This window comes from Harpegnathos saltator, unplaced genomic scaffold (genome assembly GCF_003227715.2).
Source record: "Harpegnathos saltator strain DR-91 unplaced genomic scaffold, Hsal_v8.6 scaffold58, whole genome shotgun sequence".
NCBI lineage: Eukaryota > Metazoa > Arthropoda > Insecta > Hymenoptera > Formicidae > Harpegnathos > Harpegnathos saltator.
This window is the reverse complement of record NW_020230404.1, coordinates 1,306,978-1,333,048: the sequence shown is the minus strand read 5'-3', so window position 1 is coordinate 1,333,048 and position 26,071 is coordinate 1,306,978. Positions and strand designations below refer to the sequence as shown.

At 43.9% G+C, this 26,071-nt stretch overlaps 1 protein-coding gene across 1 annotated transcript in view; it reads right to left on the bottom strand.

Moving 5' to 3' along the window:
- Nucleotides 1–711: 711 nt before the first annotated feature.
- The window catches only part of Syn1 (Syntrophin-like 1), a 248,951-nt gene continuing 223,591 nt past the window's right edge, over nt 712–26,071 (bottom strand). The window contains exons 5-8 of the mRNA XM_011141660.3: nt 24,040–24,263; nt 9,009–9,223; nt 6,904–7,121; nt 712–6,442 (exon numbers count right to left, since the gene is read on the bottom strand). Of these exons, the coding sequence (XP_011139962.1) occupies nt 6,350–6,442; nt 6,904–7,121; nt 9,009–9,223; nt 24,040–24,263 (750 nt within the window). The 3' untranslated portion in view covers nt 712–6,349. The remainder of the gene's footprint in view (nt 6,443–6,903; nt 7,122–9,008; nt 9,224–24,039; nt 24,264–26,071) is intronic.

Here is a 26,071-nt window from a genome sequence, read left to right as displayed (position 1 = left end):
TACACAGAGAGAGAGAGACAAATGGAAGTTTAAGAAAATTAATCACCAAGATCTAACCATACCAAACCTAATCTAACTCTCTAGCTTTAGAGAATCACGGATTAGCGTGGCGTAATGTCGTCGAGAAGTTTTGATAGCAGACGTAACAAACGAGCGATTGTCAGTAATCGTCATGGCGGCGACCGCGTTAAATAATCTATATACACAAATGAGCCCGCGTGGGCGAATTACGAGGCGCTGAAAGACTCCGCCGGTTCGGCTCGAGAAGCGCAATAAGCGCTCGGAGAATGACAAATGGAGACAATCAATGATACATAGCTTCGTTGATATGTCTACTTAATGTCTAAATCTTATTATTGTACGTCCACCCTAGACAACATTCAACAATCTCGATGGGAGACACTCGAATTTATACAGAGAAAGAAAATCACAGGCCTCTATAACACACACCAGACCGCCGTATTAGTCAAATTTGTGATACAAGAATTTACCAGTAGTAAAAATATTATTATTGTTATTATTATTATTAATATTATCATTATTAATATTAATATTATCGTTTTATTATTATTACAGTAGTCAAACGAAAGTGTTTATATAACAAGTACCGAGAAGAAAGCAAATACCAGGAATGTATGATCTTTCGTAACGCTTCAAGACGTAGAAAGGGGCTACGAACGAATTTCTACAGAGAAACGGTCCTTAATGTTCCGTCGGTGATACAAATGGTTCATCTTGCAACAAATTACGCGGATGAAAGCAATGGATAGCGATTACTTACATTGATATAGTCTGGTGAAGTATATAGTATGTTAATATACTTCAATATGCTATAAAAGTCTGTGAAGAAAATCCATTCTTACATTCTTCCGCAACTTTGTGTCAAGGATATATCCTTCGATGCCTGATTTCGTCGTTTCTAGGTGATTTCAAAACTCCGATAACGGCTAATTGCTGACACGCACTTAATTTCCAAGTCGACACTTTTGCTTTTTAAAATCAAAAAGATTCTCAACGAGGTCGCAAACATCACGAGCATGGATCGTGATCTAAATTTTTAAACTGGCTTCCAAGGATCTCTTGAATTTTATGGAACATCCTGAGACTTCGGGAAACCGGATTCGTATAAATGTTTGCACCATTTGTAAACTCTAGAATTTATTTCCTCCATATGCGCATAAATTGTTGAATTTTTTGAATTCCCATACACCATAATCTACCTTAAAATTTATTTTGGATAAGTTGAAAATAAATTCCAATTAAAATTAAATTTACTTAAACACAGGCATATCGTCAAAACGTTAAGAATTTGACGATTTTATAGAATAATGGATTCTTTAATTATTGAATCCTCCAACAGTCTTTATTGTATTATTATCTTCCAAGTAGAAATGATGGATCTCTCTTTGAGAACGAGAATCGCGAAACTTGGTCCGCTTTTCTCTCGATGATCATTTAATCCTTACATTCCCCATCTTCAACATGAAGACGCGAACGAATCAATCCGATATGCAATTCTGGGAAACAAAGAAATCAGGCTGCACACATCGACGCTCCTTGCTATCTTAAGTTACCTGCGTTAAAGGATACGAATCGTACAAAACAGCTAGAATGGCCGCCCATTGATTTATGAAGGAACCCGTTTCTACTTCACGCTTACGTTTTGCTCCTCTGATGAAGTTTTGCCTAAAGTCATAAGCAACGCCGGAGTGGTTCAGAACGATATTTTTGGCGAACCATACACCACCTAAAAGTTTGCCCGGCAACGACTGTTGTGCAAATTTATCGCGAACGTATGAATCATAGTACCATAATTCATACGGCTATAAAATCAAAATGTTTGAGGAATTTCGTGCAACACACATATAACACACACACACACACACACACACACACGCACACACACACAACCGTTTGGGCAATTTTTTCGATCGTGCACAAATGGATCGTTTTTCTAGATTAGCATCGACACACTTGGTTCCCTCGATTCTGTACAATAAACTTCACCATTTTATATTCTTGGGGGGGGGGGAGGGGGAAGGAAAACACAGCTACTTGCTTTCTTTTTCCTCACGTGTAACGCCTCTTCCCCTTTCATTTTCCACTTTTCAGTTTCGCCGCGCGCATTGTTACGTCAAACGTCATCGTTGCATCTTCGCGTAGCTTCAGCTGTCGTTCCGGCAATAAAAGGAAAGGTGAATGCGCATCGCTAGATAGGGGTTTTGCGGATCTTAACAGTGCCGAATTCAGGAATTCAAGAACGCCGGAATCCTCCTTTAACGCGAGGACATGAAGACGAAGGATCCTGAACGTAAGTCAACCTTGCTTCTCGCCTCGAGCCCCCTCGTCTCGCCTCGCCTAGCCTCGCCTCGCCTCGCCTCGGAACGATCGCGAGGAGGATATTTCCATTTTGTCTGGCTGAGATCGATGGCGATCGCCTCGCGGCTCTCGAGTACAATTCCGAGAAGGTATTTCGGCCAAGAAACGCGCAGGATATTCCAACTTCCGTATACTCACTCGAGGCGCTTTGACTGCGGGTAGGGGAAGGGGAGTGACATAAATATCGCCTTACCGAAACGAAACACGTTATCTCGCGGAAAGTTCCCGCCAGAAGATCAAGGGAGTAAACTCCTTAAGTCCTTTCCAGGTGTTCCCAACTCCGCGGACTTTGGTACCGTGCGACGCGCGAGGCTCGACTTTTTCGAGAAAACGAAAACGAAGATGGCCAGAAATCTCGGTGTAAAATTAAAGTACGTGAGGTGTGACACTTTTCGCCGTATACCGAAAGCGACGACTTCGATCCGAGACCGTTTTTCGCGACGATTCTCTTTGCACAGATTATCGCCCGGGCGTAACTTTTACATTTTCTAATATCTACATATGAGACGAGTCGAACGCGTCGATTATAATTCGCGGCATAACTCGGAGTGTCCGTTTTACTATAACATCCTCCTTGTTTCTCTCAATGTTGGAGTACAAAGTTGCGACAAATCTAAAAACAGACGCGCCGTCGAGTACCGACTTCTGATGACGAGACAATTCTTTACGCGCTCGACTGACAACTATCGCAAGACGAAAATGATTGTGTTCCTTCACAACGACCGCGTATACAGTGACCGACACAATAGCCTTAATATTTTGTGCAACTAGCTCATCAGAACTTTTTTAATTACGCAATTTATTGGTATTTCGGATTTCTTTTAATACGCAATATTGATTTATTCTTTAATGACTATTCAAAGCAGAAGAAACCTGCTGAAAACGGATCCTGTCAAAGCGGTACATTTGTGATAACTTTATGTTTAATGTCTAAAAAGAAATTCGCATGATTAGAAAAAGTAAGCTTGTACTAAATGTTAAGGCTATTGCGCCGTACATCTGCGCGTACATCAGTTGTTCCGACACAGACATATCACAGGAACCGTCATGTCACTCGGTATCACACACGTTGATTGATATTCTGTGCGTTTCGCGTGCAATCACTTTTTATGGATTACTCCTTTCAAAATGAACGCCAAACAATTACAGTTGTGCGACACTTAACGTAACGCGTTATTGCAGTAACTATGTTACAATTTACGGGGGATGAGTCGCATAATCCTTTATAAATCTATGCCTCAGCGTAATTAAGCAATAATATCGAAAACAATGTCGATGGTGACTTAATTGTACGAAGGGATCCATTGTTCGTGTGATATGATTCTTTCAAGGTGGAGTCACTCCTTAATGATATGTTACTTCCTCTGTTCGCTTTATCGTAAATTGAAACGTGAATTTGAAAGAATGTGTGCGAAGAACCCGCTGCGGGCTTACAAAAGAGCGCGTAAACTCTTTAAGTCTTCGAGGGAACTGGCAGGTCGAATGCCAACGGGCGGCTCATTGTTAGATAATAATGGCCGTGTTTTCACCGTGCAATTAACGCCGGAGTCCCGTATGCCCGCATTACATTGACACAAATGTGGCATTAAATGCCGCCGCGTTTCCTGGAGTATTACTTTCAAATATTACGACATTGTGACGCTCTATAGTGGATTCTATCGTGGGTATAGTCAATTCTGTCGTAATATAATATTATATAATATTAAATGTGATATTATATGATTGGTGTCTAAGCTCACACGTCGAATACACACAACATGATGACTCGATGAGAGAGCTGGATCTCGGGACTGGGTGATCGTGTCAAACGCTAAACGCACGGTGGAAACGCAGACCTTATCGTGATTAGTTTCTACTTTCGTAACAAGTACGCTTTCCTTCACTTAAACGTCTCGATCGTGCACGCAGAGTTATCACGATGTTTAAACGACGAAGACAAACCGCTCGATTTGATCGTCACGACGATTATCGCACTCGTCTCGCGAGATTTTTCAAAAAGGTTACGGTGGAATCAAATCTGTGACAATACTTAAACACAATCGAAAATAAATTGGTCGAAATATCGAACGATTTATATGAAAATTGACTAAGCGTCAATATTTGAAGTTTGTCAAGCTAAAATGGTGATTTCATCAGTGGCCTATTTCCATTTGTATCCAAATAATGATACATTAATGAAGATACTAAAGCATAAATTGACAAAAGCGGAAATGGCATGCAAATCATCTGCTAAAATGTCGTAATTTAATTAAAGTGTGGCTTAATTAAATTAATTAAATTAAAATAAAATCTAAATATTTCTACGTGATGAAATCCGAGCCTTTATTCACACGCATTACTGTGTGTCATAAAATATTGATATCGCAAATTTTATTAAACAAATAATTTCTCATGAAAGCAGATTGTCAACACATTGATAGGAAATTTATTTTAATAAAAATTTTTCCTCTCCACAGCAATTGGAAATGCTTTTTTAATTAACGATCATCAGATACGCGCGCGCGCATGCGGTTGTGCAATTCCACGCTATTATTTCCCAGAATCCAGATTGCTCAAATTTCATTTGCAAACCGACATGCGTCGATATGTCGTTGTCATCATTTAAACAATCGCTCAAACAATCATGCTCATCTGATTCACATGCTCGTTACAATAATCGTAACTTAACACCCGACACTGTATCTGAATATCTATCGATAATCTGCCGAGTCAGTTCCTCGCGATTAGACTTAGGGTTAGGTAAGTAGTTAATTAATTAGTTACTTAGGCGCGTTGATTAGCAGCGTGGGTGTTCCTCTTCGTCTCTTCGCCTCTCTGCTCTTGTCGCACGTCGTACTTTCTTCAATATATCGTCTCGTGGATGGCTTCGTATCGATTATCGTTACGGGGAAAAGCGAGAAAAGGGACTGCCACCCGATTTTTAACGACCGTCTCGGGTCGACGGACACGATTTATCGCGATCGAGCTTCTCTCGAAGATCCTCGCCAACATGCACCATCAAGCTCAGACTTATACAACCTTTCTTTTATCCCGCTTGTATCTTTCTCTCTCTCTCTCTCTCTCTCTCTCTCTCTCTCTCGCTCTCTCCCTGACGAGATACTGCTGGGATCACTGGACCGAGTCCGAGAATTCTAGGATATATGCGATTTGGAACTTTGGGTCCTTAGTAAGAGGAAAACTAGGCCGTTGAGACTTTTGAACTTGAAATACTTTTGGAGCTGCAGATATTTAGATCCTGTCACTTTGAGAAATTTGTCGGAATCGCGACCGTTTGGACTTTCGAGAGTACATTAAATACTAGAGCACGCGGATCGGCGTGCTGTGACTTGTAAAGTAGGATATGATTCTCCAGGATTCTAAAATCTCCTATATGTGGGATGTGTTTCTCTTCTTTCCTTTTTAACGCTGTTTCCAACAACTAGGTCTTGAGGATAGTCTTACACTCGCAAATACTAGGATCTCTCTAGATCGATGGACTCTTAAATCTTAAATATTTCATACGTGGAATCTTAGATTTTCAGCCTTTGGAATATTATGTATTTGGGAAACACTTACATCGGGATTGCTAGATCCATTTCTCGTGTTACAGGGCCTTCCAGTTATGGAATCCTCGGACCGTTATTCACGAATTCTTTATCCTACCAGTCGTTTTTTTTCGCACTTATTATCTTACTATTTACCCTCTCTCACAACTCCGAGCTTCTTCCTCCTCGATTTCCGGAGCTCCAGAATCGAAAGGAGGGTGCACGCGACGCGGAATATGCTTAACAAAGCTAGTCCCAGCACCTTTTACCCATCAGGACATTTCGTGTCTCATCGAATCTCCTTACCGTCGAATCATCGAAGAGAGAAGCCCCCGTTTCTCTTTCGCGTCGCAATTCTTTCTGCTTCAGTGAAGAAAGACGCTGGTAACGGACCGAGTAGTGTGAGGAGGAAGGTCGGGGGCCTCTGTCAGGGCCCCCTCGTGCCCCTATGCACTCAGACCAAGCCGGTGAATTTTCGCCGAGAGGAAGTTGTGCAAGACGAACACGATCGGTTTCGGACAGCTCTCTAAGTCGAGCTCCTACAACAGGATCAATCAGTCCGTCTTACTCTTCATTTGGGACTAACTAAAGACACACGGGGGTGTTTAAAGTTTCTAAGGGCTCGTGCATGTGGAGAACAAGAGATCTGTTTTATAAAAATTAAAAGCAAACGAGAAGGACGACCTCATAACCTGATAGGAAAATTCGGGAGGAAAATACGGAAGCACGAAGCGATACTATCGGATCCTGCGCGACTTAACGGAGAAATTTGGCAGAAAATAATAATTTAAGCTGCAGTTACGATCGCGTTGATATCCGAATACCCGACTAGTGTGCAAATGTTCCGAATACTCGATACCACAATCGATATATCACTAATGGTAAGAGGCAAAGGACCAAATGAACCTGCCGCGGGAATAATATCTCATTCCTGCAGACATTACAATCGATCTGATTTGATTCTTACAAGCTTAAATCCATATGTCTATCAAGTACTCACAATTTCGCCGTCTTCGCCTCCAAAATCGAGCCATAGAAGACGGGCGCCATCGTCCGAGGACATTTTCAATTTGTCGAAGGATCTTCTCCAGAGTGGCGTGGGCGGCGATCCAGGACTCACGCCATTCCCAGCAGTGCCCCGCGTTCCGGCGGTGTAAAGCGCGAATCCTTCCTCATGGTTGACAACCAGCTGACAGGATTTGCCCTGCCACGTGCAACCTGGAACACACGAGATATCATAAAATTAAAACAGCGGTCAAGAAAGGAATAACATTATTTTCCGTCAAACATAACTTTGCCCATCCGGCCTGTATATTTTCTTAAAATAAATTTATCTGTGTCTCTTTCTCTCTCTCTCTCTCTCTCTCTCTCTCTCTCTCTCTCTCTTATATAAACCGTCTCTCTTATATAAACGCTAACATAAACTTATTATTTATTTCTGCTTATATTATACTCTGTAAATTTTGTACGTTTTATACATTTGTTGCGGTGAATAAAATATAGCTATGAATTGCATAGTTATGAGTATCTCCTTGTATTTTTACATCATGATTATTATTCCTCGGTTTATAACGGTTTATAATGTCTTACAACGTTGTTCGGTGTGTCCAGTCTCCATTCCTTCCGGTTTCTGTTCCATTGTACTTCCGTGGTATTCCTCTCATTCATTGATTTTTTTTTTATTCTCTCCATTCATGTTTTCTTCGATATTCCTCTCTTTCGTTTTCCTAATGACGTCCACTCTATTACTCGCTTAGTCTCTGTATTAGTAGTCTCTGTATTATCCACCATTCTCCGAGCATGACCATACCATGTTATTCTTTTCTTCTTTTTTGCATTATATCATCTTATTTTTGCGCTTTTTATACCCATCCTTTAGATCAGGTTTCAATAAAATCGTTAGTCAAGTCAGATTTTAATAAAAATCAATAAAATCCGCGTATGAAATTCTTCTCTTTTTTCACGTATTACACGAGACTCCATTGCTGTATATAAAATATATAAAACCATATTGCTTCGATTCAATTTCCTGCAACGACTATCTTTTTATGAGCCCGACTGTATATATGTTTCTTTCCTCGTCACGCGTTTCTGCCGCATCGGTATCCACGATTCTTTATCATCGATGAGTTCGACGCGAGATGCGAACAAAAAGACACGTATGAAACGGGCGAGGCATTCATCTCGATTTATTATTGCCGTTCGTCGTCGCTGAAAAGAAATTAAAATTCATCGAACCGAGCGCGGAGAACGAGAATGGCAGCGGCGTAGATGTCGATTATCGTCCATCTCTCTCGGTCCTGCTGTACGATCTGAGTAAAAAAGAGCCCGGGCTCACCATTTATTTCTCAAGTATTTCGCTTTTTACGCGCGTTTCCTTCTAGTTTCGCAAAATTATAAAAAATGTTACTCAACACGGTTCCTTTTCCGACAAAAAGCTCTAGGGGAAAATGTGATTTAAACAGGATGAGAGACGATCTATTAAAAAATAAAATCTTTATTTAACTAACCGAGTTTTCCAGGCGTTTACCGGGCATCCGGATATTCAAGTGCAATAAAATATATGAAGGCGACACAGATAAAAGACAAGATCAGTTGATGGGAGATCGGCTCCCGGCAGAAAGAACCGAGTAACAGATTGCAGATGAATACTACGGGATATTTTTTGTTCCGCTTTTGTTTTGTTTCGCCGAGTAGCACTTGGATAATAGCCGAATACGGAGATACTCAAGTGCCCTGACACAGAAACTACCCGGTTTCTCCACTAACAGCACTCCACCGCCGACGGTATTTCAAATTACACCGTTGTTTATGCGAGCAACGACACTCGCATTCATCGTGAAAACAACGGCGGTATGATGAATTTTTATCTCACCGAGTTGCGCATGCGCCATTGTACCCAATACGACAACTCATTCTTCCGCAACCCTTCCGTACCTCCGCCACGCTTGATTCACTCTCCACTGACATTCCCTCATACAATTGATTTTTCCCCCTTCTATTAAATCAGGCAGGAATTAGCGCCTAACGACCTCGCGCCGCCCTCCCGCGAGGCCCTTCCCGCTCGAGATGGTCCGGGCGCAATTAGCATACAGAGATACTTACGGACAGTGTACTCTCGCAGAGAGTGAGCGGCCGCGTGGCACCCCTGAACGATCGCCCGCGCCCACGCCGCCAAATCTCTTCGTGTTTCAGCCCGTAAGTGATGCGTGATCACCCCGTCGATCGTGCCGACCCGGACCGCGAACGTCGCCCCGTGCTGAGTCGAGCCGCTACTGCTGCTCGCCGCTTCGTTCTGTCGCGTCGGCGAGGAAACCAGCCTGAAACGATCGGATTCGCAGTCGCATCTGAGTCGCCGGGTCTTTGCTGAGATTGAGTGTGCATGTATGTTCGAATATATGTGTATGTGTGTGTGTGTGTGTGTGCGTGTGTGCGTCGGATAATGAAACAGCACAATTCGCGCTGCTACATTTAAAGCTGAACGTGTTTACGCAGTACTTCCGGCACACGCGCCGGATGCGCCGTTTATAATGCGAGTCGATGGAGATCGATACGAGAGCCGGGGACGAAGATTGAAGATTCCGCGAAGACACGAAAAATCGCGCAGCATCGCCGCGCGCGGCCGGGGGTGTCGGGTAAAAAGCGACGACCTTTATCGGGGCGATCGAAGCGCCTTGTAGCGAGTCACGGCATGGATTCATCCCCGTCGTCTCTTCATCCCTCTCCCAACGGGGAGGTAAATTACCTCGTCATCCGGCTCGCCTCGCTCGTAAAATCGTCGCGGCTTTATTGCATGTGGGACGAAGCTGCAGCGCTCACCTGACACGGGTTCGACCCCGCGTACGCCCTCCCCCTTCCCTCCCCCCTCCCCGTCCCCTCCGCCGCCCCTCTGACCTCCTCGAATTCATCCCCACCACCCACCAATCTGCCCGCTGACGAATGGTCCTGACATTCGCGAGCCCGCGCGCTAGATTTATAGATTTTTCCGAGGGACACTGGCGAGCCGAAAAAAAACAAAGAGTGATAGAAAGAACACCCTGTGCAATAGAGGACAGAGCGGACGCAAAAAATGGCACACTTGGACTCGAAAAAATACCTGCTCCCGGGTGTCATTCGACAGTCGCCCCGGGCCTTTTTCGCGCCGATACTAATGGCCGTCCGCTGCTGGCGCTGAGATGCAATTGGACGGGAAATGCAACCCGAGACGCGACGCGGCGGACAAACTACGACACCTGTCTCGTCAAAGTTTTCTTGCCACGCTGCGAAAAACGCTTCGACGTTGATCCGCGAGCCCTGCTGATGATTCGACACTTTGCGAGTTTACATTGCGTCTTCGTTCGGGGGTGAGCGCGAGGGACACCCCGGCGAGAGACGACGCGCGCACGTCGTTCGATTCGTTCGCGTCGAATTGGGGAAGAATGTCGAGAAGGGATCGTCGCGAGCGCGCCGGCCGCGCCGATGGACTCGCGACGAATGACAAATATTCATCAGCCCTTATCGTTAGCGCGGCCTACGGCCGGGTCAGCGGAAAAATAAAGCAACGGTAAAGAGCGCGACGTAGAAAATGCCGATAAGCGGCAGGAAGCCGGAGAGACAGCCGCAAACGGTAAATAAAGGCGTTAAACGAGAATGGATGTTCGTCGGCGGCCGTAATCCGACGAAAAAGCCCGCAGGAAGGAAAGAAAGTTTCCCTCGGGGTAGCCGAATCACTTCCGGTTTGTCTCGCAGTAAAACTTCCTTAAGTCGGCCATTGCGCGCTCTCGCGTTGGGGCCCGATACGGACCCCACCGACCGGAAATAGAGCTTCCCGACGTTCCCTTCATGCGTCTCCTTCGACTTTCTCGTCTTTTTCCCTTCGAAGGGAACTTGGAGGAAACGATGTCTGAATGTTTGACGACGGAAGAAGTAAATGCTTGATAGCGACAACGCGCAGCCCGGTGAGAATTCCCTGCCGGTGAAAATGTCGCTGACAGTGCTTCCCGATTTGACCTCGAAAGTAAGTCTTCGCCGAATCACTTTGGACATTAAGTGATCCAATTAATCGTAACGTATGCATGCCCGTGAAATTTACCGCGACCCGTAAAACCGTCTTGTACGACATAGAGATTTCTTCATTGAATATACAAACGTCCAGAAATGCAGGTAAAACAAGCAGTCCGATCTATTGAGCAAGAATCAAATTCGCCTGCCGAAGGGAATGTTGACCTAGTATTGGTTAGCATTACGAACAAGTTTGCCTTAATTGTGAATAGCATAGCACTGTCTATATTTCCCCGGTATTGACTGAACGTAGTATGTCCAAGTTTAGTTAGTAGTGTGAAGGGCATAGAATTACTATTGGCTTAGCAAGTGTACAAGCATAACAAGTAAGTTTGCTCCGAATCAAGTAAACGGGACAATGATGTGAGTTTGCGACGCTGAAACGAATTTTTCATATCTCGTAATTTCTCCGAACGATCGATGGAATGAAGAGACTAACTATTTTCGACGATTTCATTCACGGGCTGAGCGCTTGGAGCCGACCGTAATCTCCAAGCCAAGCAATGTGCTTATGTTCTTGATTTTACCCGATAATTTCTTTTGGGAAAAAGAGGAGGGAGAAAGAGAGGGAAAGAGAACGATGCGCCCAGGGTGTTGTGTGTATATCGGACACGATAAAAACAGAGGCGCGAGTTCGTAAGCTACCGCGAACGATCGATGCGCGTTCCGCCTAGTCTTTTTCACTTAAAATTTAAACGAGGCTTAGTTGGATCACCGATCATTCAAACAGCGTGATTGTCTGACACCATATTTAAGCCGCTCAAAAACGTCACGCTCGTCGTCGAAAATGTAGCCGACGTTAATTCGCGACAACGACGGGTAGGGAGGGTTTAACACGATATAAAGTAATGCAACCAGACATTTCCGGCATGTACGCAACGCTCAACATCCGTTCTGTGTGTTTTATTTCCCCGTGTATTTACAAAGGACATTCTCGTTGCACATATATTAAACAGTAATAATTTTTACACAGACGGGCTGCGATAAATTTTATAACATTTTAAAGATGTAATAAATGGGGGGAAGGGGATGAAAATATTTAGTATTTTAGAGAATTGCTCGATACAAGTTTTCTTCGGTGTCTTTTGTTGTAACTTTCAGGTTACACAAAATTAGGTTTTACAAAATTAGGTTTTACAATACATGATTTACACTTTATTCGCACAAAATTAAATAAAAGATACAATTTTCCTATTTACTTGTATTTGAGATGCGTGATTCTCTAAAGCTTTCTATTTTTCAACGCGCAATAAGTTTAATTGCACGTCAATTAGAACTTTCGTGGAAAGGAAAATTTAAATATTTATCGCACTTCTGAAGCTTGAAGCAAATTTTATAAGATACTATATAGAGAAAAAATATGTCTGAAAAGATATAACAAGAAAAATATTCATGATAAAATATTCAAGTAAAATGAGAGAAAAAACTGTCAGACTCAAAAGAATAAATTAAGATTTATCATCTTAACGTTTTATACAGCCTTAAGAGGTTTTAAGACTTACTTGAATTTTTTAATTGAGTTTTTATCCATGTTTTAATAATTTCCTACTTTAACAAATGGTTTTCATTATTTCTTCCGGCAATTCTTGGAATAAATCATTATTTATAAAGTAAACTTTTATTTAAATCAAATTAAACGAAAGTCACTTTATATTATATAAAATTAATATTACAGAATAATATATACATATATCACACTTTTTGGAGATTGTGAAATTAATCATTACGATATTTACAACTTAGATCACAATTAATCTCAAATTACTTTCATAACGTGTATCAAAGGAGACATGATTGTGATGCCATTTATTTCTAAAATAACGCGACTGCGACGGAAATAACACAGGATATTACGTTACATCGAGGAAAAGCTGCGATAAAATCCGATTAAGACGCGAGATCTCGTCACGATGATGACTATCGACTTTTGGCGCGATCCCATTAGGTCACGTTCAGCCACAGCAGTTATATTTGCCGATCGGCAGCATCGAAATTTACTGTGAATTATCAATAATTCGATATACGCCATCGACATCGGCGTTTGCGTAACATCCTCGATCGATTTACCGCCGTCGCGGATTATATTCGCAATTTCTTCGCGCGACTGCGCGAATCAAGATCGAATGGCGTAAGAGGATGCAAACCTCAACACCTGAGGGTGTACAGCAATAAGGCGTGATTATGTCACGTTGGATAAAGTTACATCGAATCGACTGTTCGATAGTAACAAAGTTTCGCGATATGACCTTTGCATCATCCAATTATCGAACTTATATAATTCTAGCGGAGATATTGTTATTGAGATATTGTTATTGATGTTTTGCTGGTGAACACTGTTAATCTCTTGATGTACAAAGACGATGTGAAAGACGTTATTTGTTTTATTATGTCACTTTAGACGTTTGACCAAGATTTATACGCTGACTATTGTACTGACTTTTAGTACTTCTATAGAGCGATATTTAGCAATATAAATATTCCGTTTCTTGTACAGCTTACATAACTTGAAGTTGAGTTGAATGATATTTTTAGCACACATCGAGTTTTATTTTATTTGTATGTTTGTAATAGATTCATACCCCAATTCTAGAATCGCTAAAAATATACCCGAGCAAAAGCTGCATATCCGATTGCATCTTATTGCAATTTATTCGCGATGAAAGCTGAGATCGATTCAAATAAGCACTCTAGGGTAACCTAGACGAGGCTGAAAGAGCAACCGAGAAACCTGGGAGGTGAGGAGGCGAGGAAACGACGATGGGCGAGGGTTGGGGATGGTAGGATGAGGAGGATGCGCCGCGAGCAAAATCCTGAACTCGTTCTGAATATCGTACTTCGATTGCACGCGCGATCGGAAACTGTCGACGACACCTTCGATAATTAATGTCTGGCACGTAGGATTTAATTGATCCGGTTCACCGTCCGATTATCGGGACCCCATCTTTCATACTCCGTTGTGCCTCCTCCCCCTTTCCCCTTCCCTCCCTGTCTCATTCCCTGCCCCCTCTTTCAGCCACCCTTATCTAGCCCTTATCCATCTAGTCGACTCTATCTCTACGGCCTTTAATCCACCTTAGCGGACAATTATGAGTCCTAGTGAGTCGATGCGAGGAACACGGCGAGGTGTCCTAAAAATTCTGAGAAGGATTCGGTAAAAGGGCCGAGAGTTCTTTTACAAGCTGCGACAAATCACGAGAATGCAGAGAAAGGTAAACTGCAAGATATGATTCGTCGCTTGTCTGTCATTGAATCCTAGTTAACATGTATATTTATTGCTTTTCAATATTGAGATTGCGTATGTAAATAGATTTGATCCTAGCCGGGTAACATTGTTAAACGTTACTCTTAATCTTGTTTCGGAATTGGCGAAATAAATTGGCGATATAAGCGGCAGCAGCGGATGATAAACGCCTAAATAAATTAAAAGTCAATTCGCCGCTAGTGGATTTTCCTTGCAGTGAGAGTCCTGCGACGCGGAAGATTCGATGAGTTACGAACGTTGGGAAATATTTCTTCCTGCGGAATGTCCGCCGCGTTTTTTCCCGACGTTCGTTTTCCCTGCTCTTTGAAACGGCTTTTCTTCCGGCTGCCGTGGAAAGGCGACCGTTTGTCACCGGACATCGTGAAGGGGGGAAACTGGGGAAAAGGTTAGAGAAAAACAGAATTTGTGTGCCACCAGAAGAGCTGAAAGAAGGAGAAGCGGAGAAGAGGGAGAAAAAATAGAATTTGGAAAGAAAGGTAAGCGGAAGAATTGCGTTACGTTGTTATTAATGCAAATTTATTTCACTTTCTAAAAGTGGACATTTTTTAAATACGCGCACAATGAAAAGTACGAGCAACGAATCTGTACTAAAATAGTACATGCAATGGACGATGAACAGCGTGAGAGCAAATATAAACTATAACGTTATAGTAAATAAAAGAAATATATTTCTCAAAACCGCTATAATGGAAAGATCGCCGAACTTGAAAATCTGGAAAATCCAAAGAAGGTCTGCAGATCTAAGACTTAAAAGTCCTGAGTTGACGCAACGGTTCGGGGATGAAAAAAGAATGAAGAAAAGAAAGCAACGCGAGTCCGCAAATGGAACGAGGCGCTTTTCGCTCTCGCAACCACGGTAGTTCTTCCCTTTATTGAAAGGGAAAAAAGAAGAAAAATCGAAGTCTGCCGGCGTCCTATCTCGGACAACGTATGCTCGAGTTTTCTGTATGGATCTCAGTATTTATTCTGCTCAACGAGTCCTACGTTTGCAGATAAGGGTGCAAATTGCCATTTTTCTTGCGGGTATTACCATCACAAAGAAATTTCATTCACCGTCCTCTGCAAATTTGTCGTAATCTATTTCAATTGAAGTAAAACCCACGTCGATCGATGGAAAGACACGAATCTCCCCTTTCTCTCTCTCTCTCTCTCTCTCTCTCTCTCTCTCTCTCTCTCTCTCCCTCCTCTTTCACTCTCGCTTTTTCAATCGAACTTCAGTTTTAAAAATTAGCTTGTTAGATATAATTTCTTTCTCACATCGTCATATCGATTCCAAAGTTTCTGAGCTCTACATCTAATATTTCGAAATATCAGCGATATTGACGTTATCCTCGAGCGATTTTTGGGAGAGATTTTTACGGCCACTGGATATTCTCGAGCAAAATGTGTGTCTGCCCGTTGATAAGCAATGCAACGCACCGTCTCCAGCTTCGATCAAGAATTCTGTTTACCTACAATCTCCATAAATATATCAGGCAAGGACGAAAAACACGGCATCCTTCTGCGGCAGTTAATTGAAAAATTAAAAATGAAGGTGGCCAGGTGTTATTCTTTGTAGCAGCTAATTAGATCTGAATTACTCAACGGAAAAAGGTGAGGTAGGTAGGAGGAAATTAAAAATTATCTAGGTAGTTTAAGAGATGAATGCACAGCGCTCCTTTTATCGTCAAGTATTCCTTTAGTCGTCGCTTATCAGGCACGCCGACGGAAAACTTGGAGAACTAATTGATTTCCCGCCGAAGAGCGGCTGTATGTTGAATCACCTCGCAACAATCGAGCACTTAGCAGCAAATGGTGCCGTCGATCCGCTTCACTGATCTTCTTAGCTATTCACAAAGGAGGTTAGAATAAGGACGTTGGGCTGTTAGCAAAATTACACGGTACATGCTTGCGAAAATCGCCCGAAAAGAATACATTATCGTCAATGATGCGCGATTTTTATCCCGTCTTTCCCGAAATCTCCGAAAGAAAAATTGACAAACGGAAAAGCGCTCCCGGACGAAAAGTGAAACGATGAAAAAAAGGAAAGGTGTGTGCAACTTAAAAATAGCCGCAGCGCACCGTTTCTCATGCCGTAATGCGGTATTCAGTTCCGATGGTACATCCGGGTTGTAAATCTCCGGTGTCCTGCAGAAAAAGTGACGGTGGTTCGAAAACTCCTGTTGAGCTGCGAGCTAATCCGAATTGATGGCCGCACAGCGCACTACAACAATAATAAATAAACGCACGCCCGTGAAGAATCTTCCCGCACACGTGTGCACCTAATCTGCACGACGAATGCTGAAGCGACGACTCCTCCAACCTGTGGATACCCAAATAAGTATCGCGGAATATTCGCGAATGTATATTAGGCGGCACGACGCGGCTGAGTATAAATTACATCGCGCGGCACGAGGATAATCCCAAAAAATTTGAGAAATGCGAAACATATCCAAATAGAGTGAATCATAGTTATCGGCCGCCTGGGCTTGTGAATTAAAAATTATGCAATTGGTCAATGCTTGTTTCGCGAAATTTAATTTGCACCATGTCGACTTTCGAGGTAAACTCGAATCCCTATACCCTGTACTGGATCGACCGCAAGCTTGCGTTCCGCACAAACTGTACAAGCAAAATTCAAATCCGTGACAAATCAATTCACTCGCGCAAAATTTCTCCGAGGGCTCCGAGTCGTTCAAAATTTATCCTCCCTGCAGTTTGATTTCGCAAATTAATCAGGAATTACATATTTTATTACAGATTTTATTATACAGACGGATTAAAATATACGTCTCCTCGTCTTCCGTTTTGTCGCGGTTTCCGATATTTACGAGCGTAGATTTATTATGTAACACCACAAAGCTCGGGCTCTTTGTCCATAGTGCATATTCCAAAGACTGCGCAGATTGAAGGATCTATAACTGACATTCAAAAATATGATTGAAACATGTACCGTGGCACAGATAGAGGAAATCTGATAAAAAAAAAAGAAAAAAAACTGTTACGAGGGAAGAGAGATAGGACGATGTGCTCGCAGCCGATAAAAAGTCTCTGCCAAATATTCCCGCTTGGAATGCCGGACGCAAGATTCAACGATCCAGAGGCCCTCGATACGATATACCGATTACAGGATCACCTTTGGACAAAAATTTCGAATCGAATCCACGCTGTCGCGTATCGATCGCGCGTGTACATTACCCTGTAGACATTTATTTCGCGGAGCTTTTCGGATTTGACGGATTAGAGCGGAGCTTCTCCTAGAGGATATTAATGCAAGCCCGGGAAAGGAGGAAAGGGGCGGGAAGGAAAAAAAGCAGCGAGAACGAAACGGAGGGAAGGGAAGAGGAGCTAAGCGTAAAAATTGCAGATAGATAAGGGTGCTAAGGGCGCCATTCGTCTACCTCGCGGCTGACAGGTACGATAAAGTTTCTTTTACACTGAACTAACACTGGCTTAACGCACTTCTTCTAGAACGAGCAGTCCCGGTAAAGATATCGCGAAAAAGCATCCTCAGCGGATCCTAAACGCGACTTAATTCTCACCATTTATAGTTTATCAATCAAACATCGAAGGGGATTGATCGAAGGCCTGAGTAAACTAGAAAATAGCAGATAAAGGACAAATGGAAGTACTCGCAAGAAACGACACAAGTGTGACGGAAATAAATTTCTCTCGCGCAAAAAGAAAAAAATTCTAATTATGCAAAATCTGATTTGCTAATCCGTGTGAAAAATCGCAGAAAATATGGCCTATTTCTAAAAACGGAACAATCGCGAAACGACGGGTTTTTAAAAATTACGTTAAACAAGAGCAGACATATATATTTATTTCCTTCGGTTTTACTCAACGTCGATTAAAAGCATAATATGCATCGTTCTGTGAATTCTCATCGGAGTAATTTTTACAAGAAATTTCAAGCCGATCATTTTAACCACTCTGGTGCGTCCAGCGTTGATCGCGCTCGTGCCGTCTAATGGATCGTTCTCCGTATTGATTATTTCATCGTGTTATCCGCCCCTACTCCTTTTTCGCTGACACGCTTCGTATCACATTCTTACATTCATTAGGCCTTATTGGCTGGGTGCAAACGCGCGGCCATCTCGACGGCTCGTGCACACACCAACCGCAGGGAGAATTTCAGTGAGTACGTGATGGTTGAGATGGTTGGAGGTGACGGCGACAGCATGACACGAGGGGACGAGGGACGGCCCGATTCCCGGTTAATTAATAGCAAGTGATTAATCGTCAGAGCTACCCTTGTCAAACAAACCTTCGAGCAAAGCTCGTACGTGATCTGCAAATACGCGCGCAAAGAGAAAGATATAGGGTGCATGGAGACGGAAAGAAGGGGCGTTACGAATGAATGAGACATGCCTATCTCTGTGTGCACGTACGTAAGAGAGAGAGAGAGAGAGAGAGAGAGAGAGAGAGAGAGAGAGAGAGAGAGAGGAGAGAGAGAGAGAGAGAGAGAGAGAGGGAGAGAGAGAGAGAGAGAGGGAGAGAGAGAGAGAGGGAGAGAGAGAGAGAGAGAACACTCAAATTATATAACTTTATTGTCTTCTTTGCGGCAAGAACGGGGGAATGAAATATTACAGTCGGGGAGAACTTTTTAGGGGGCAGAAGGGTTTTTATTTATGTGCGTCGCGATCGTCATTAAACATCCTTGGTCTTTCGTGCGTAAAAGTCAATTAAGGTAACAAGATTGGAAGGTCGCGGCACGTAAACAATCTCGCAAGTGAAACGTCCACGGGTTTAAACGAAAGGGAAAAAAGGGAGAAAAAGAGCGGGTCAATCGACCTAACGAAGGTCCGAGGGATCGCAGAACGCAAATAAGCTCTCACCAGGATCTCGAAATAAGCCCCGGCGACGGACGGGCTTGCGCGGCTTGCGGTGCGCTTCGTGATCCGAGAAGATTGCACGGTCACGGTCCTTAAGTTTCGTAGGCGCTGTGCCGGGCCGTTAATTACGATCACCCGCTCGGTTAATCACCGCGTCGGACGCGGCGACAGTTTAAATGGCGGGTGACGGCGCGCGCCGTGTAAGCAAGACCGCGAAGTGAAGTTCTGTGGATGTAAATAATGAAACCCGGCGTTTCCTCGCGGATTAATGGGCGCGACTTTCGAGCGGCGCTTTTGAGGGCAAATGTCGTCTTGGAAATTTTCGCGTCGCCTCTCTCGCGCGCGCACGCCATTGTTCGTTACACCGGCTATTTTTCGCCGCGCTGGGTTAAACAACACAATTCATTAATGTTCTATCAAGCGACGCTCATCTCCCGACGCGTTTCGTCGCGAAACAGCATGACGAGATTAACGGCGACGTTCTCCTCGACCTCAACATGTCGAAGTCAAACCAGACGAGCGATTTACTCGGACGACACGTTTTCATCTGTGATATCTCCAGTCAATTGAATCGACAGATCGACAGATCGACAGATCGACAGATCGAGGAAAAAATTCTTTAATTCAATACAAGACACGAATATGATATGTGATATTCTATTTTTATTCCTCCATTTATTCTTCTTTCATCTACAGGTATTTCATACATCTATATAGTGTCTTTTTGTCTCTTTGCAATAAAGCAAAACGCAGCCTAGCACTGATACCAAGGAGTATTCACTAAAATCAATTATTATTTTTAAGCGTCATTTTAGAGTGCATATGTTTCGTGGGATTAAGGAGAGCCATTAGCTAGTCCATTAATTATTCCATACGATTAATTATTCTATCGCAACATGGTGACGGTTTAAAGAAGCAAGGGATAATTCCCGGACAGCGACGCGAAAGCGGTTTCGCTCGAGGAATTTCAAGTTAGTCGAGATTTAAAGTGGACTTTAATGTGTAGTTCGCGACGCAAATTATCTCGAAGTCAGCTTTAAAACTAAAGCTTCTTTAAATTTTTTTGTAAGCCGCTTTCCACGATGCCGAGTCCCGTAAATGAGATTCACGATTGAGGCGGTAAATTGAAGCAGCGTTTCTGCAAAAAAACAATAACTTCTCCAGAGAAATACCTCGCATCTCTGGAAACGCTCGTTTCGAGGGAAGTGACGAGCACTTGACGAGGTAAATATTTCAGAAATAAATTTTTCATTCGTTTTTGTTCCACATCGGAGTGACACTTAAAAACATATTGACTTAAAAAAATATTGACGAAATTAATAAACACGCATGCATAAGAGGAAAACATGTCTGTTCTACAGCAAGTGATTCGTGCAATCCTTCCTTTGTGCGGAAATCAATGAAGAAAATGCTGCGAAATCGGCAGTTGAATCGCGAAATTTCGGCAAGTACAAGTACCGGTACTCTGTTACGCCATTGATAGCCGCAGGAACATCTCGAAATGATTGCAACTAAAACCGATCGCGGTATAACAACACTGATCTCGACCACTCGCGTTTGTCGCAACATGAAGTTGGCTGAATAAACATCCGCACGCGAGTAAATAAACAACGTCTAAATAAATCGATCGCTCGAACGTATATTAATACGGCGATGCAGTAGTGATCGCAATCCGTTCGAGTGTGCAAATAAACAAATACAACAGACAGATAGGTGGGTAAACGTCCGGGGAGAACGAGACGTTGGAATCGATTGTACGCTGATATCGAGATGGGAAAGGAGCGAAAATAGGTCGCAGAATGTCGTGGCAATAAATACATTGGGAAAAGAACGGCGAATGCGACGTGGTCCTGTTACAACAATGTAATATTGTGCATCGAGCTCAGCATCGCTGATGACTTTGGGGGTCTTTCTAAAAATAAGCAGATTTTTATGTAATTAAATTCATGCCCCTCCCCTACGGCGCCTCCCGGCTATAAGCACTGAAAGCATTGACTTTAATTTCATATTGTAATGGTAAAAGATGCACGAAGCTCCCTTCCATCTCTTTGTTCATTTCATGCAATTGAAATGTGCCGATTTAACGTCTGTGACGTATTGATGTCTCTTCTTTCATCTTTATATTCCGAAGAGAGATTACATTTTAGAAGCTCGTAACCTTCCCGAGATTGTTGTAAGTCTCGCGAGAGTCATTTTTCTCTGGAGAAATTCTTCCTTTTAATTTCTGAAATCTGCGAACGCTGGATTTCTCTAAAAGTCGATTTCTTCCCGAGGTGAAAAGAAACTCCAGCAATTTGGTAAAAATAAATGGAATTGTCAATGAAAAGAAAAATATCGACAATATATTAATATCCCCGAACATATCTAATGTACATTGTCGTCTTATGAATTTCGGTTCGTTATTAACAAACATGTTTGTCGAGATATCTGCCCGCTCGGTTATTTACCAACCCCAGCAATCCGCCATGAAAACCGAAACCAATCGTGATTAGCGCGTGTAGCACAGCCCCAATGATTGCGAAAGGACGTTACGTGGAATTAATAAACGCACGATCGATGTATTTGTTTAAACACCGGTTTATTTATCCGTGCAAAATCTCGTTATTCACGTCCCAATAGAATTCCTGCCGGCATTACAAACCGATACGGCAGTGACTATCACTTTTTCGCGAGGACAGAGACCTGATCTTTACGGCTATTTGCAAACGCAGCGAAAGATAATATACACACACACACAGTGCAGTGTTTTCCGAATGGAACCGAACGGATCGCGCGCCGGTATGTTTCCAAAGCCCGGAGGAGAACTTCTTCTTGGAAACACAAACTCTCCTGTTAATTGCGACGATATGAAAGTACCTTTTCATAAAAATCAGACTCGGCGCTTTCGATAAATATTTTTCCACCTCGATGAACTCGTTCGCCGCGAATATTAAATATTTTGCTTGAAAGTAACGTAAACAATAACTAATATAGGAAATAATTGTGTAAAAAATGGACAGCTGGAAGTGCCATCAAAATACCATCGAAATACGTTCTTTAACGGCACCACTCAACTGTCATTAATAATCTAACTATTCTCTCCTAATCTTTGAACAAACTGTCATGGCGAATGATTTGTTGCTACTTGAGATATTTTTATGCGTCCTCGGCACGCAGTACCATTGGCGTACGCATAATGGTGCTTCCAGCCGCATGTCGTCGTAAGCTGCATCATTTTCAAATCACAAAGAGCTAATAGATACTAAATTCCGTAGAATCCTAGATCCTTTCAAAGCAGGAACCTACGACTGGGATTAATAGGAGCAGTGACTAACAGTATCCATTAGCCTCCTGGACTTTATGCACAATCGCGCGGCTGGATGATGCACTATTAGTATCCTCGGTATAATCCTCGGTATAATGTCGCACCGGCGATGATTGCAAAACGAATCGCGGGACGGACGCTAAAAACGATTTCGCGAGCGAAGCACGTAACGAGCGTCGCGATGACGCCATGCAAACGGTCGGCCGGATGTATAATAGTCTTAATTAAAATGGCGGTCTAACGAACATCGCTAACTGCGGTAATCCGACGTGCCTCATTGGTAATCCTCCGACCATACCACCGAACACGAGTGTGTGGCGATAGAGCTTGCATACCAGGCTACGTGCTAGGATACGTGTCTCGTCCTGCGCCACCATTTCCACATATGGCCGCCAAATTACGTGGGATTAAATACTTTTATAAATAAGCCCCTAATCACACACAAGATTCTTGCGCCGCGGAAATCCCCTGAAAAATTTCTTCAAAACGAGCAGCCTCTCTTAGACGCAACCTCTCGAGGATTATTATTGCACCTGCAATAGCATTCCTCTATAGTTACAGACGAAAGAAAATCTCTATAAAAGTCACAAATGTACCGGAGAGAAATCCATCGCAGCAGTAAATAATTTCCACGGCAAGTGACGAATTAAAGAGGCCGCTGGCCAAATCGATCCGACGCGAGTTCAAAGTCCGGTCGATGAAATCTTGCCGTCTCGAGTCCGGAGTCACCTCATTAACCAGAAGTGCGATCAATAAATGATCGCAAAGTCAAATATACCGACCGGTGTTCTCAAGATGCTGGAGGGTCACAGGGATCGTTGAGTAATACGGGCTGCATTGTCAGTGGCAATGGCGAAGAAAGCCCGTACTTAAGGTTGTTGCGTCGCGTCCCGTCAGAAAAGAACTCGTCATGTTCCCTCGAGCGCGACGCCGGTGAATTTTTTACGCTTAATTTCCCGGCAACACGTACGGTGGCAGTCTCGCGCCGTGCCGGCGTGAAATCGACGAGACGTACGTGCTACGATGTGACGCGGTCGTAGCGCGCGTTGGCAGCGCAATACGTGGCTCGTTTCGCTCGTAAGCACGTCTCCGCTCTCTCGGCCGTCGCAGTCGATACGGGATCCGCGCGATACGTGAATTGTCCCGTTAACGACGCCACCGGCGAGTTGTTTCGTGACTTTAGTTCATAAGTGGATGAGCACCGGCCGGAAATAAGGTTGTTGGGGGTACAACTAAGGGCGGTATTCATAGCCCGGATCCAATATCTAAAAGCGTCTTTGCTTCGTCCCAGGATGCTGCAAGACCCATTTCATTGGGCCACTCTGAGATAAATTCGAGACGATCTTAATCCCTTGAGCGCAGAGTGCGAACAGCGAAGGAAAGATCGTCGAATACCTTGGACTCTCGTAAGTCAATCGGTGAGCGAAATAACGTCTTGACGTAGTGAAGTCATACTTGGCAAATGAACAATAAAATGTCGCATTTATTATCATCGCTGAAATATGTGAGCGTGAATCATGAGAACGTCAAAATAAGCGGCTGTAGCGAATGTTGTTTGCGTGTCGAGAGTACAAGCTGAACAAAAATAGCATCCGAGATATTAAATATAAAATCGAGCGTGTGCACGAATATTGCCCCGAAGCATCGCCCTCGCTAATTTTTCAGCTAGAGACGTAGCTGTGTTCTCGAAAGCGTAATCACTGTGACACTCACCGTGTCGCGATGAGCGGACAGGTAATGCTCGGGGAAGCCCAGGCTTCTGGGCTCCAAGGCGCGCATTCGTACAATCTGAGCTCCCGCCCTGAAACCGCGCCGAAGACACTACGCCATCCTCCGGTGCATCCACCGGCCAGGCCGAATCCGCTGCCGGCTCCTCGCGAAGTGCTCGCGCTGCTTCCGGCGCCATCCTCGCTGCTCTCGCTGCTGGCCCGTCCGTTCTGCAAGTACACGTGGTATATCTTTTATATGAATATTCAACCTTCAATCCAAAACACAAAAGGAAAACCCCGAGCTCCACGGGGCGTCCGAGCAAGTGGACGTGATGTGGATTTTCGAGGGAAAATCCAGAAGAAAAAGCCGACAATTTGAGAAGGGGGAGAAGCGCTTGAAAATTCGAGATCTCCTGGATTTTCGACGGCTCAGAGCTTCTTCAGCCGAGCGCTCGACCTTCGCGGGCGAAAGAAAGATAATTGAATCGAAAAATGAGCGAAGAAGAAAGCGATGGCCGCCATTAATCAAACCGTGTGTGAAGTATTGCTGATGATCGTGTAAAGAGACACCGCGACGATCGATGAGGCGAAAGGAGGAGCCTCCTCGAAGAGTTAGAAGCCAATTTCATGGAGAAAGGCGGTGTCGCGCTCGTCCATTTCCTCGCTTTATTTCTGTAGCATCATGTCGAGTGAAACGTGACGTTCGGCTATAATTACATTATTGCGTCTTGTATTGACGTTCGCTCCGTTCGTGACGTACGTGAGAAGAGCGCACGATCCTGCCGGTTTCGGACGATGACATTCGTAAATTGAAGGGCTATGCAAAAATAAGAGGAACCACGCTGTTGGAATTAGATTGCAAAAAAAGGAGAGAAAGAAAAGTTGAAAGCTGAAACCCTGCCGAGGCTTCGACGTCATTTCCGCGCAAAAGAAAAGAAGGAACGGGAGAAGCACAAACCGGCAGCATTTTCGGGAATAGCGAATTGTGAACGAGGACACATTTCGTCTGAGAAACTTCCGTTCTTATGACTGACGACAAGACAGACACGACGAGAATCTCCTTCTCCGTGCAAATGACAGGGCTAAAAAGTTGCCGTGTAACGTTACACATTGTAGCCGTAACTCATCATCTTGGCGTCCCGTCCTATCTTTTTCCCCCGGCGAGCAATTCCACATATTTGCAAAATTTCATTAAAATCAGAACTTCCCAGTTCGCCCCCTTGTTAGTAGGATCGCAATCGCGCTAGAGTCATAGAAGAGCAACCTAAGAAGAGCAGCACATTAATCTTAAACGACTTCCTGCCTCTTTCTCTCGGTGAAGGATCAAACTTCGTCCCCTCTCGGCCCCTTCCAAACCGCTCCCTCCCCTCCCCCTTCTCTAAAGCCCCGTCCGTAGGAAAAGTTGGCGTAAGTAGCGGCGTAAGGAGATACATCCTATGTACGAGGAGAGACTGCAAGTTCTGACGAAGTCGCTCTCGGTCGACGAACGACGTCAGATCGGAAAGTTTATCCGGCAGATTAAAAAACTCCACGCGCGACGACCGGAGAGCTAGTTCAGCTAGTATTTTATATGAAAACAAAAATATCGCGTCACACACACACACACACACACACACACATACATACACGCGTACAGAAGGACGCTTGTTTTATCAGGGTCTGAGAAAGTGCGACGGCCCTCGAGTGCGAGGACCTTCGAGCCCCTCTAATACCTTGGCCGGAGGAAAATTCGAGAGGAGTGCTCTCCCCGTTGACCGAATGTCCCGAACTCTAAATATTCGCGGGCACCCGCGAAATGAAGTCATAGAGGGACTCGGCAGGAGCGAGAGTTTCGGCGCGCTCTGAACGGCGCGGCGGGAATTATGGGGTCGAAAAGAGGTTGATAATCACGCCGCGCGAAACAAAGGAGCCGAGGGGCGCGAGAGACGGCGGGAGTTTCGGCGGGATTCAATGTCCCGGAATCGCTCGAAATCTGAGTAGCGCGTTGCTTGCTCCTTTTGCCTTCGCCACGTTTCAATGCTCCACAGACATCACAA